The sequence below is a fragment of the Cydia strobilella genome, chromosome 17, assembly GCF_947568885.1.
Source record: "Cydia strobilella chromosome 17, ilCydStro3.1, whole genome shotgun sequence".
In the NCBI taxonomy this organism is placed as follows: Eukaryota; Metazoa; Arthropoda; class Insecta; order Lepidoptera; family Tortricidae; genus Cydia; species Cydia strobilella.
The window spans coordinates 4342802-4355989 of NC_086057.1; the positions used below are offsets into that span (position 1 = coordinate 4342802).

General features: G+C 37.5%; 3 protein-coding genes across 3 annotated transcripts in view; 2 read left to right on the forward strand and 1 right to left on the reverse strand.

Moving 5' to 3' along the window:
* Window positions 1–1050: 1050 nt before the first annotated feature.
* On the reverse strand, window positions 1051–5581 carry LOC134748775 (uncharacterized). Its single transcript, XM_063683553.1, has 2 exons — window positions 4717–5581; window positions 1051–3658 (listed from the first exon to the last, which is right to left on the reverse strand). The coding sequence occupies exons 1-2, from the start codon at window positions 5242–5244 to the stop codon at window positions 3023–3025; spliced, it is 1164 nt and encodes a 387-aa protein (XP_063539623.1). The 5' UTR covers window positions 5245–5581; the 3' UTR covers window positions 1051–3022.
* Window positions 5582–7514: 1933 nt separating this feature from the next.
* LOC134748835 (ejaculatory bulb-specific protein 3-like) lies at window positions 7515–11475 on the forward strand. Its single transcript, XM_063683644.1, has 3 exons — window positions 7515–7535; window positions 9396–9573; window positions 11321–11475. Exons 1-3 carry the CDS (start codon window positions 7530–7532, stop codon window positions 11455–11457), a joined length of 321 nt encoding a protein of 106 aa, XP_063539714.1. The 5' UTR covers window positions 7515–7529; the 3' UTR covers window positions 11458–11475.
* A 1317-nt stretch (window positions 11476–12792) lies between these two features.
* LOC134748834 (ejaculatory bulb-specific protein 3) overlaps window positions 12793–13188 on the forward strand; it is a 28706-nt gene continuing 28310 nt past the window's right edge. The window contains exon 1 of the mRNA XM_063683643.1: window positions 12793–12897. Coding sequence (XP_063539713.1) covers window positions 12892–12897 — 6 coding nt within the window. The 5' untranslated portion in view covers window positions 12793–12891. The remainder of the gene's footprint in view (window positions 12898–13188) is intronic.

The following is a 13188-nucleotide window of genomic DNA, read 5'->3' on the forward strand; positions in this document are numbered from 1 at the left end:
ATATTATAACCACATAGGCTTCATAGATAATATTATAATCCCCAGTATCGGAACTTTAATATTCGAAATATAAATTTTTGTAATAGTATTTTATACAATCGTGATATAATAGAGAGCTTTTCAGTCGAGTACCGTGTTTAAGCAACGAAGCTTGCTGAGTTGCTTAAGGTAAGGTACGAGATTGAAAAGCTTGATTATATCACTATTGTATACAATACTTTTTCTACGAGACAAAAAAATAACACTTTCAACTAGTAGAATCATATAGGTAAACAAACCAAAAGTATACAGGATACGCGTGCTGCCGCAGCCCGCGATACCTTCTTACTCGTACGCGCCCCGGCCGCGGGCCCGGCGCCCCCGGCGGGTTGGTCAACGACACCTCCTCGTAACTCATGAGACCCTGGTACCTGCTCCTTGCTAAATCCAATTTTATGACAGTTTTTTCTCGATTTTGGCCACCGTAGCCTATGGAGACTAACAAGCAACGCTAAGAGGTTTTCGTAGGGTATGGATGTTGCTATATGAAGTGTGTCACATGCGCATTTCTGACTTATGAAGCAATTGTTTCTACTACAACATAAAATAAAATGTTTTTGTTGGCCAACCAATCACAAAGCAGATGCGACGCAGCAGCGTGTTTAAGTAGGCTAATTTGCATTGAATCGAGTCTCCTTAAACAAGAAATATTTTATCGAAATGTATGACATTCTATTTTCAAAATTTTTATAATTGACTAAACCGTATCGATAAAATTCTTATGCTTGAGTCGGAAGTGCCATAGACTATCCAACGTTGAAAAGAGTAAGGTTGTAGTGTAGCATATCAAGTTGTAATACACAGATTATACTCGACGAGTAGAAAAATAGTATTATTTTAGTTTACTCGTAGAAAAAGTATTATTGTATACAATAGTGATATAATCAAGCGTTTCATTCTCGTACCTTAATTCGGCCACTCAGCAAGCTTCACGGCCTAACCTTGACCCCCTTCCTCCCCCTAAACGTGTAATGTAATTAATGGATGACCCCTTAACAAGTAAAAGACATAAAAGTTCTTGAGTATCATTTATTGACTTCACTGTCAGTATGGCATACATTTCTACTAAAACTATATTACAGAAGTGTTAATACATGAACTTCTTTCATAAATGGTTGTAAGCATACTAACTAGACAAAATATATCAATTAAAATATTATGTAACATAACTTGCATAAAAAGCACAAATTCTGTAACTGTATGTTCCGACAGAACCTTATCTCAGTACACAGCAACGAAGTAAAAATAAAACTAAAACATCTGCATTTATTTTAAAGTTTATCCAGAAAATCAGACACCCCTGTCAAATAATTGATATGATTTAATATATTTGTAACCTTTGTACTTTGATATTAAGAGTTAGTAATAATTATTCAAAATTGAAAAATGCAACAGTAGTCTTTTATACATGTACTTAGTTGAACTTACTGAGAAACTTATTTTTAGTTCTATCATTATATTAACATCTAGTACAACATACAACTGCGTTAAAATAAAATTATTTTTAAAATTTACGGAAATAGAAAGCAACGTCTTTACTCTCCCACGAAGGTGGGGCAATAATAAGTAATACAATACAATGGATATTAAGTGACCGTACTCAAATAAATTATAATTTCTTCTCCTTAACTGATCATTATAATGACTTGGTGATTGAGTTAGCAAACAGAATAAAACAATATTGTCGGTTTGCAAAATGACAATATCTCTGAGACCCTACCAAACGAAAATTCGTTATCTGCCTCTATATCGCTCTTGCGTATTCGAGTGATAGAGAGGCAGATAAAGATAAATAATATTACGATTTTCGTTTTTCGCGTTAGGGCCTCTGGCTCCATACTATTCCATGTAGTTGTATGATAGACCCTATGTCAGTCTGTCATATCGAACGCCCGTATGATACAGTAGCTCCAAAAATACCTTTAATACTTTAATAATAGAATAGAATAGAAATAAATTATTCGTGAGCACAAACAAAAAAATAGAAAATTATATAAAACAGAGAAACATAAAAAAAAGTGTCAGGAAATGAAACGAATTGTTGGTTGGATTAAACTTATAAGTTATCCTTAATAATAGTACTTAATTAGTCCATTCTACCCCGGACACCCAACTGCACGTCGCGCTCCACGATGCCAAAAACAGGCACAGATGGCGGGACACCGTGAAAGAGAAGCTGATTCCACGGGGATTTTACGACCCTCAGCTATGAGGGGTCATCCATTAATTACATCACACGTTTAGTGAGGGGGGGGGGGTCAAGAAAATGTGACAAGGGGGAGGAGGGAGTCACAAACTTTGTGACGTCACTAACTTATTTAAATTATTTTATTCGCTGTACAGTTAAATAACAAGTTATTGGAACGATAATCGTTTTTAATCATTTAATTTTCTTTCCTAATCTGTTTTGGGTTATAAAATTACCAATATTAATGATAGTTCGATTTGCCGATTTCATTGAAAAAATGTGACGTCACACCAGGGGGGGGGGGTTTGCCAAATGTGACAAGGAGGGGGGGAGGGGTAAAAAAACCTCGAAATTCGTGTGACGTAATTAATGGATGAACCCTGAGGAACACGACGCGAGGAGGAGGGATCCTTAATAATAAAGAAAAATATGGAGCCCCAGTTGTCTAATACTGCTATTTATTTAGAATCAGAAAGAGTAATCTGACAGCAGTTTGAAAAAAAAAAAGTTTTGACTGGCATATTTATGTAGAAATATGGCTGAGAAGGCATGGGGATGGGGCCATGTAAATATGTATGTAAAAGTAAATTTAAGTCATAAAAACTACAAGAAATAAATGGTAATGTGGTAATCTCATAAAATACATGACCATATTTGTCAGTTTACTCTTCTAAGTCTAAAGCTGTTTTGAACTATTCTTCAATTTTACATTTTTCCAGTATTTACATAAATATTTTACTCATTTACCATGTTTTTATGTGACATTTATGGAAATAATGGGGTTTTTAGTGTAATTTAACCATAATCTGATCCAAAAGAAGTCAGTCCTTTGTTTTGTATTGCAAAAGAAACAGCAGCATCTAGGAAGTCATAGTGACTTGTCATTATATCAGCACCACTAGAGTTCATGTTCTCACTTGCGTCATAGTCAATACTGGACGGCTGCAGCGGCTCCGACTCAGTGAAGTATTGATATGACGAAGTGGAAGACTCGGGGAAGAAAGAAAATTGTGTTTCACTATTTACATTTCTTTTGTCATCACTGTACCAAGACAGGTCTAGTTCATTTGAGGCACCATCATCACTCTGTTTTAGTTTTACGGGTTCATTTCTTATTCCATCATCCGATCGTATGGGGCTACTTGGAGGTGAAGGAAAGGCGTCATCTTTAACGCTCATGTAGCTGCAGGCCTGCTCTTCATTCTGACTATCCTCGTTACTACTCGAGCTCGAAGTGTTTTGTAAGCCGTGTGCAGATATGGCCATGAGGATGCCTTCGTTTTCAATGCTGTTGTCACCGGGCAGGTTGTTGATGAACTCTGCAACGTCTAGGGCCAGGAACCGGTTGTTGTCCATGTCGGTGGGCAGGGGGGCTACCATCCATGAATCCAATACACGGTTTATAGTATTGTCCACAAATCCTTTGGCCATCTGGAAAGACATTAAGTATGTTTTAAGGGTATTATTTTTCCTTTGATAAAGCATAAAGGGACTTTTATTCCTCGTTATTTAGAGTCCATTAAGAGTCCCCGGCAAGCTCGGCCGAATTGCACCTTCCCATACAAACATAGTTCCACTCTCATTTTAAAACTACATGTTGGATTGTAATGAAACTTTGCACATACAATGACATCAGGTATATCTAGGTCTGAAATTAGTTTATATAGCTCCAGTTTATAAAACAAACGAAATAAAGCAAAAACAAGTTTTGTATGTAAAACTTAAATTCACTGTATTTTTTTAACTATGGTATCTGAAGCTACATAAACTAATTACAGACACAGATATACTTTATCCTATTGTAAGTACAAAGTTTCAGACCAATCTGGCTAGTCGTTTAAAAATGAGAGCGGAACTATGTTTGTATGGAGAACCAAGCTTGCCGGAGGCCCCTAATCGAGTCCTTTGTCTAACAAAATTTTACCATGTATAACAATGTATATAACTTTAAAACTCCCGTGAGACTCAAACATATTACATTATTTCCGTAACAATACGTGAAGACGGTCCTCGTAAATTGGACCGAAACATGTCGAGCTATTCGACTTAATAATACATGAGTAGCCCGTTTTCAAATAATCTAATAATGTATATAACTTACTCAAAATTTTCAAAACACAAAAAATATTAATAAATTGAGTAATATATTAGTGAGTAGCTGTACAACTAAGAGTACTTAGTAGTACTTCAGATCTTTGGTCTTTGGCCACATTTCTACTGCCTTTGTGATTGCAAAATGTCCATCATCCACCTTTCTAACAACAAACATACATACATACATAGCAACAAATTAATCCTAATGTAGGTATAATTTATATTTGCTGCCAATAATTATTTGAGATTTCTTGTTTGTATGGAACGTTTACGGCATCACTCGCCTATTGGCTGGTCACATAAATCTCTCAAACCTTTCTCTATTACTAATACTACAAAGTAATGTAACGAGAAATTCTAATAAGTTAAGCCAAATAACAAAATCATCCTAATACCTGTCTGGCCTGCCACCGCGCTATACACTGGTCCTCACTGTAGGATGCCGACACGACCATGGACATGGGGATGGATCTGTTCTCCTGACTGTTTGCACTGGAGGACATGCTATTGTTAGAGCTGCTGTTGTCAAATGAGCTCACGTATCTAGGATAAGGCAGTTTCTCGGATGATAAACTTGTGCTTGGCTTCAACAGCGAGCTCTCAGAATCAGTGATAACCGAGTCAAGCGTATTAAAATCCTGTTTCAATAAGTAGTCGCCTAATCTTTCCAAATTTTGTTCCGTGTTACCCACGGCGTCAATACATTCGTTTTCGTTATCCGAAGACGAGCTAGCCCTGTCTAACTCGTTCGAAGTAGAATTTGAGGGTTTTCCAGGGTCAGAAGTACCATTTTTCAAGTGATATTTCCCTTTAACTTGCCACGCGAAACGAGCCTTTTTAAGTGGGCGATCAGAACCTGCCGATGCGTCGCCATTTTCTTGTCGTTTACACGATGACTCTCCTGTCGATTCCGGAATATTCATAACGAAATCTTGAAAAATAACAAGATTTTCACAGAAACTGTCATTAGTAAACAAACACTGACATCACTAATTACTAACATATGATTGTCTGACAAGTAGTTTTAATTAGATTTTTTATACAGGTTTACAACACGATTGCGACACATTTTATGTAATAAAGTAAATATTGAGCTATGCCAATCTTATTAAGATCAAATTACAAATGATTATTAGCAAAACAAGAGCTATACGACGAGCAATAAATCAATTTTTTGATAGTCTCCGCCATTCAAGTAATAAAAAAATAAAAGCAGGGCAAGAACAACTTGAAACATTTTTTGCCAAAAAGTTAAACAATGGTAATCAAAATCAGACCTTGCTTCGTTGCGATAAAGAATATAATCAGACTTATCGGTATACCCTTTGCTAGCATTATTCATAGATAATCATATTTCAAATGGCAACATTATCCAAAGACTTTATTGACGTGTATGAACGTCGATGATTAAAGCGATTTTACCATAGGCTCAAACAGTACTGCTGTAAAACTTTTCTTCGCGGGCTCTTTTTTGAATTTTAGCTCGCAACTTGTGATTCAGGGAAAGAATCTTCAAAAGAGCGTCTAATACGACAAAGCAAAAGAAGTATGTATCTTCTCTGAATATCACTATGACCCTAACATGTAAGGTGAAAAAAAAAATTTTATTCATGCTTTTAGAGCGTAATTTTTAGTCAGAATCAGAATAAGAATTGTTTATTGCACTCATATTAGCATACAGTTCTTAAAAACTACCTATAATACAGTTCCACGTGAACCCTTTAAGGGTAGCAATATACCTAATAGCTTAACACTAACTTATGAGATAACATGCATTATAGGCATAAGCCAATTCCTAAGGGCTAGTGCATGACTTATAACGGTCTCTCCTGTAACCTTTTTTCCAAACTTATCGGTAACGTTATTCGTCCATACTCGTCGTATACGTCTTCAAACCTCGGCGCGTGCTTGACATATAGCAAGGAGTAATCGCTAACCGAGAAAAGAATTCGATAATGTTTACTTTTCAGGATGTAATCGATACCGTCAACTTTCACAACGCCCTACCGCATGCTAATTGCTACCCTCAACACATTGCCTGGCTTAAAAAAAGGTGATTCGTGATTCTTGCAGACTATCAGTTCACGATTCTCCTTATTATTATAATAGGTAGATAGCTGTTTTGTAAGGAATCACCGTTTTTTTAAGCCAGGCAATGTTGAAGAAGTTGAATGTATCGAAATTTACTAGCTGCCTCTCTATAGCTCTTGCATATTCGAGCGTTAACTGGAAATAGGTAGATAGCAAGTAGATAGCGAAAATTTCGCTCGAGCCCGCGCTCGCTTGTCCATGACCACAGCCTGAGGGCCTACCGCGAACCACGTCTGATGTATTGCCTCATTGTCGCACTTGTAAATTCGTACGTAAGTGTGACAGGGAGGCAACACGTCGAACGTGGTTCGGCCCTCTGAGGTCTAGTCGCGCAGAGGCGCTGCGCGTGTGACCTCTGACATCGCGGTTGACCAAGTTGGTAAACTAGTCATGATATAATAACATGTTATCAGCCATCCATTGACTTCGCGTTTGCGATAAAGACAAAGTTCCATGAATATTTGGACTAATATCGCCAGTTATATAGTTATTTGTTTTACATGGGGGCAACTGGATGTAGATGTGTAGATGTAAGTGATGACACCTACTTTATCACGTGGATAACGCCATCCATTACACGGCTCTGAGTTTAATATTTTTATAACGTAAAAAAAAAACAAATCTAAATTTTTTGCCATTTTTGCAACGATCCATACCTAACTATAGGAAGTATTAATTAATAATGACTATGACCCTTTCACAGAAAAATGTATCACCAAACAGTTCGCCTCCAATTCGAAGAAAGCTTACCAATTCCAACTAGAGGATTCCCAAAACCCGTTCTTAAAACTCATTACCGACTCTCGCGCATTTAACATGCCCTGACCTGATTAACCGATTAAGTTTCTGGGAAAAGTAAAACATCATTACGCATATCCCTATTCCCTTTCAAACGACTCTAAACCCTAAACCTTAAACGATTAGGTTATATTTTCTTGTTACGTTACTCTCGAAATTCATAACTCCTTATCATTAAGCAGCCCTCGGTCTAATCTATGGACGCAGAGGGGAGGACGGGTACCGTAGCTAATACAATGATTGTGGGTGCTCAGTCGGTCGTTTACCGTCGTCCAAACCTATCGGGAACCTGCCAGTTGAATCGGGACTACTTATTACGATGCAGGTTAGTGATTGTGTCATTATTTTATTAGGCGTTTTATTTGATAGAATCAGGGCCGTGGGATATACGTGGGGGCTCTAGGTGTACTGTCTGAGGTGTGTGATTAGTGTAGATAGGACTCAAGTCCTCGTTGATTGGAGTACATCAACGGATTTTTATTTTAAAACTTCAAATTATTAGTATTGAAACATATTTGTGATAGGCGTTTTATTTGATAGAATCAGGGCCGTGGGATATACGTGGGGGCTCTAGGTGTACTGTCTGAGGTGTGTGATTAGTGTAGATAGGACTCAAGTCCTCGTTGATTGGAGTACATCAACGGATTTTTATTTTAAAACTTCAAATTATTAGTATTGAAACATATTTGTGATGTTTTAATTATGAATAAGGTAGGTATAATCACGGATTTAGATTTTAATGATATAATGGATATGAATAATGGGGTGTACGTTAAGTTGAAATAAATACATAATTCGACCCTAAAAGTCCTAGCAACATTCTTGAAAGATAAACTATTACACATAATTTAATGAAGAATATTTTGTTTATTGGCAGTTTTTTTGTAACTTAAACAGTTTATCTACTTAATAACAATTAAAAACTGCAAAATGGGACACAGAAATACATCGCAAAACAACAAAATTTCGTCATCTAACATCTCTGTCACTCTTGCATATTCGAGCGATAAAGAGGCAGATAGCGAAATTTGGGATTCGCGTTTCCCGGTAGGGTCTCTGTAAACAAACCGCCTTGATGCATCGATGTCATACTTTATTATCTCTGAAAATTTGTCAAAAACCTGTTAAAGGTACAGTATGTATAAGTTACTCTATGGTTTACTAAAAAGGCTAGTGCTGTACTCTGGTGGCAGAACATTGCAGTAATAGGGGGTATTACTGCAATGTTCTGTATAATATAACCAAGCTTTTAAACCGTCGCAAAAACATTTTTACACTAGGTCTTTATCAAGTAATTATACTAATTATATACCTATTCATTGACATAATTAAGAACGCTTTATTGGACTATTGTTTTTATTAGCAGCGGAGATAACATTGTAGGTCATGAAATAAAACTATGAAAACGGATTATATCGCGTATATTGAATTTATAATACATCCCGACCCGACGTTTCGAACTCTTTACAGCGTTCGTGGTCAACGGGTGAGTCACCCGTTGACCACGATAATTCAATATACGCGATATAATCCGTTTTCATAGTTTTATTTCATGAGTAACTATCGCGGTAACCGAAGACAATATTATTATAGGTCATTTTTAATTTTTGGTCATTACATTATCAGAGTTACAACCAGTTCTAAGTAGATCACTTAACGTGACTTAACACACCTATATCGCATGTTAGGGAATAATTACGAGTAGGTATAATCGTATATGAGTAAGGTATTTATTTATTTATTTAATCTTTATTGCACAAAAGAAAATACAAATGTACAAAAGGTGGACTTAATGCTAAGGCATTCTCTACCAGTCAACCTTCGGGCAAAGCAGAAGCAGAGGTATAGTGGTATAGTAAGTTGTTACAATTAGCATTAGTTGACTGTTGAAAGTAAAGTGCAGTGGGTGAAAAAGCTTGTATCAAAAATGAAATTACTTTACGAATTGACATGACAATAACAATTTATGTCAGTGTGTATTGTCAGTTTGCAATGGTACTCATAGAGTCCATCTGAGCTAACTGCACCGTCTTGAACATAACAAAGTGAGGAAATGTCATTACAAACGGCATATTCTCATAGAAATTAGACATGGCCACACTTTGTCATTGCAAATGTAATGCAGCGTCTTCCGACTCTACATATAAGTATAAAATTAGTGAAAACTTATTGTGGTACCTCTTAGGTCACGCCGGTCCTCCTCCTCAGCATATGCGCGTGCGCGTTGGTGGCCGCGTTCCCTGCGCCGGAATTGACGGACGCGCAACTGGAGCAAGTCCTCTACAACCCGACCACCATCAAGATGTACATCAAGTGCGCCACCATGGAGGGCCCTTGTGATGCTGTTGGGAAGAGGATGAGAAGTAAGTGTCTATAGTACTTATTGTGGTACTCCGCAGGTCACGTAGGTCTTCCTCCTCAGCATATGCGCGTGCGCGTTGGTGGCCGCGTTCCCTGCGCCGGAGTTGACGGACGCGCAACTGGAGCAGATCCTCTACAACCCGACCACCATCAAGATGTACATCAAGTGCGCCACCATGCGCCCTTGTGATGCTGTTGGGAAGAGGATGAGAAGTAAGTATCATATGTATCATATACAGTGGCAAAAAATTGCATAGGTAGGGCCTGTACGGAAAGTGCCGTAAAACCTTTAGTTATTATTACTTAATTAGCTCATTTTACCTAAAGGAAACATTCTTTTATTTTTTTAAAGAAACAAAACTGCATTCGTTTTTTTTCAAATTCGCTTGTCTATAAATGTCCCTGTATACTCGTTATCGTCATCTTTTGTCTGTATTTTTTAAACTTGTTTAATACGGATAAAGACGCATTAGCATAATCCGCGTATTCTAATAATTGCACAATTTATAGATTTATACCTACACCCATTCACAAAAGCGGACACGCAATGTGGACGATGTTCGCGCAGAAAACTTTTATGTAACACAAAACACAACAATTTGTTAAGAGATTTTCCTTGTACAAGATTGCAATGTTGTTTTCATTTCTCATGCTCTGAAAGAGGGTCATTGTTGTTCTAAAAGGTGTGCAGAAAATGATACGTGTCTGCACTAGAGCATTTTACGTTCGAAGTACGATTTTTTGAATTTTTTTACGATAAGCAATTGAAATTTGAATTTAAATGTATTTGTTATACAATTTCCATTCTGATATTTGACTCTCCATTCTATAAATAGAGACACTTTTGCCTAAATTGTTAACTGAAGGTAGGGTACCTAAAAATACTATAAAAAATTATACTTGGTCATGTTTTAAAAAAGACATGCATTTTACTTTCCTCGTATTCGAAATGAAAAGTAGAGTGTTTAACTCGGGTGAAAGGCATCATTTCAGCCTCGGACTATTGGCGCTCTCACTGCGTTCGAGCGCCAAAAATACCTCAGCAGAAATGACTGCCTTTCATCCCTTGGTTAACAATCTACTATTGTTACTTATTAGTCGTTAAGGGTGGTATTCCATCTGGCCAATGTATATTTTGTCTCACATTTTGCTTAATGAGAGAGTGAGACGCAATGACATTGTACATAGATACACATTGTACATATATTGGACAGATGGAATATCCTAAGGTAAACATTCGAGAAACTCAATTACGAGAAAAAGGTACTGCTTTATGGTCATACCAATACCAATAAGGAAAGACAAAAATAGTTTTTCCCTGTATGTTCTTTGTCTGGCGTTGATAAGCCTAAGCTCAAAAAGCTTACGAGGATAAACTAAGTAAACCCACGTATGTCGGCCCACCTCCAATAATTGACTCTTTGAACCTTACCCTGTGGTGACTTACAAAAAATATTAGGTAAGTACCTTAAACCTGAAGGGCCAATTATTTGGCAGTTAAGTGTAAATTTGAAATGGGTCGAATTTCTCACTTCTGTGCAAACATTTCGCACGTGAATAACATTTTTTTTTATTGTAAACGGTATTCTTATATTTCGTGAAACGAAAACGATCCTTCCTCGGGCTCGACGTCGGTACCGACATCAGATCCTTCCGCAAGGATGGATGTAATAGGTAAGCCCTTAAAGGTTGGACAGAAACTCTGCATACCGTTAGGGACACCTTCCTGACCTTCCTGTTTTGTTGCAGCGCTCGCCCCGTTGGTGCTCCGCGGCGCATGTCCACAGTGTTCAGCGAGGGAGACGCGCCAAATCCGACGCACGCTCGCCTTTATCCAGCGCAACTATCCCTGGGAATGGGCCAAGATCGTCCGCCGGTTCGGCTGAACTACCACCAACCCTGAAAAGCAAATTATACAGTTTTAGGCCCACCAGTCGCATCATAACCAACTGCATTCAAATCCGGCGCACGCTCGCGTTCATCTAGCGCAATTATTCTTGAGAGTGGGCCAAAATTGTCCGTCGGTTCGGCTGAACTAACACCAACCCTGTTTTATAAAGCAAACTGAAACAATTTTAGGCCATTTAGTTCCCCAGACACCCCATTCAAATCCGGCGCCTGTGAGAGTGGGCCAAGATTGTCCGTCGGTTCGGCTGAATTGGATCACCAACCCTATTTTATTTATAAACCTTATGTTACGATTTTAAAGCCATCACGGACAACATTGACCAAGTCCAAGTGCCAAGTCCAAGTTCATCCGCTGGTTCGGCTGAGCTGGAACACTATATTATATAAGATACATACCACCATATAAAATAGTAGGTACGGACCTACTAATACAAAACGTTCCGCTTGGCGCGCTGTTCAAAATCCAATACAAAAATAGACGTAACGCAAACACTAGGGGTTCCTTATGATATGATGTCGATGATACGTGTTATTTGTGTTGTACAATTATTTACCTAATTGCTTAGAAATTAAATAATGTTAGTATCTAACTTAAGTAAATGTAAACAAATATTAAATTAATTTCTACAAGTGTTTCTAAAACACTACCTACTCACGCTATCAATTAACAAAAGGAACACAAAAATATCACATTTGATAAGTATTCGTAAGTATTATTCACAACGACGGCGGGACTTAATCGCGTAAAATAAGTTTTAAATTTACCTCCGACGTTTCGAGGACGGCGTTGTCCCCGTGGTCTCCGAGACCACGGGACCTTCTCCGAGACCACGGGGAGAAAGGTAAAGGAGGTAAATTTAAAACTTATTTTACGCGATAAAGTCCCGCCGCCGTTGTGAATAATAATGAGTAAGAATCGGTAATTAGCATTAAAATATTAATAATTTACTTAAAAAAAAAAACAAGGTTGGCATTTAATTTTTGTAAGTCAGTAAGGCCTTAAATCGTCAAATCTATTGACTTAAAAAAATAGTTATAGTAGGGCAGTCGATGTCAAAGATATGTTTACATTTTTTGCCTCATTACAAAAGAGTGGTGAAAAATTGTAAACATATCTTTGTGTTTTATACGGGTAACTTTTGTTTGTTTAAATCTGCTTTAAGAAAAACAATACGAATTACGGCCTTATTTAAAAAAATCATCAAGTTTTGTACGTTATTTTGTAAATAAAATAAACCCTTAAACATCATGTTTCATTGAGCGTGCACTCGCGGTTAAGCAAGCCAGAGAGGGGATCAGTTAAGTAAGACGTTACGGCACCATACGCCGAAGCATTCTCCTACCAGTCGTTGCCGCAGTCGCTTGTGACACGGTTGCAACAGTTGAAAGTAAAAGTGGTTCCAGCAAGTAAAATGCAGGTAAGTTGCATATTGCATTTTCTCTCCGATTTCCCGCGACCCGTTTTGAAATAACGAGGAAAATCGTGTAAGGACAACGGTTGGCGTTCATAACAGTGTACGTGCAATTTGCGTTAAGTTTTGTGGTTTTGCTTTACGGCCTTAGGAAAACTTGACATGATTTTCGCAGAACTGAACTAATCGGCGTGTAAACTTTGTCGTACAATTTTGTCGAATTTTCTTTTTTGAGCGCTCTATCAACACCGTTTAAAATAAATGTGCCGACAAAAAAGCTAATAAAAAACATTGTAA

Bases quoted from the DNA above. Each gene is read 5' to 3' on its own strand.
- LOC134748775 (XM_063683553.1), bottom strand. From the start codon at position 5,244: ATGAATATTCCGGAATCGACAGGAGAGTCATCGTGTAAACGACAAGAA. The intron at 3,659-4,716 runs GTATTAGGATGA...ATGTCTTTCCAG, and splicing joins CGCGGTGGCAGGCCAGACAG to ATGGCCAAAGGATTTGTGGA.
- LOC134748835 (XM_063683644.1), top strand. The intron at 9,574-11,320 runs GTAAGTGTCTAT...GTTTTGTTGCAG, and splicing joins TGTTGGGAAGAGGATGAGAA to CGCTCGCCCCGTTGGTGCTC.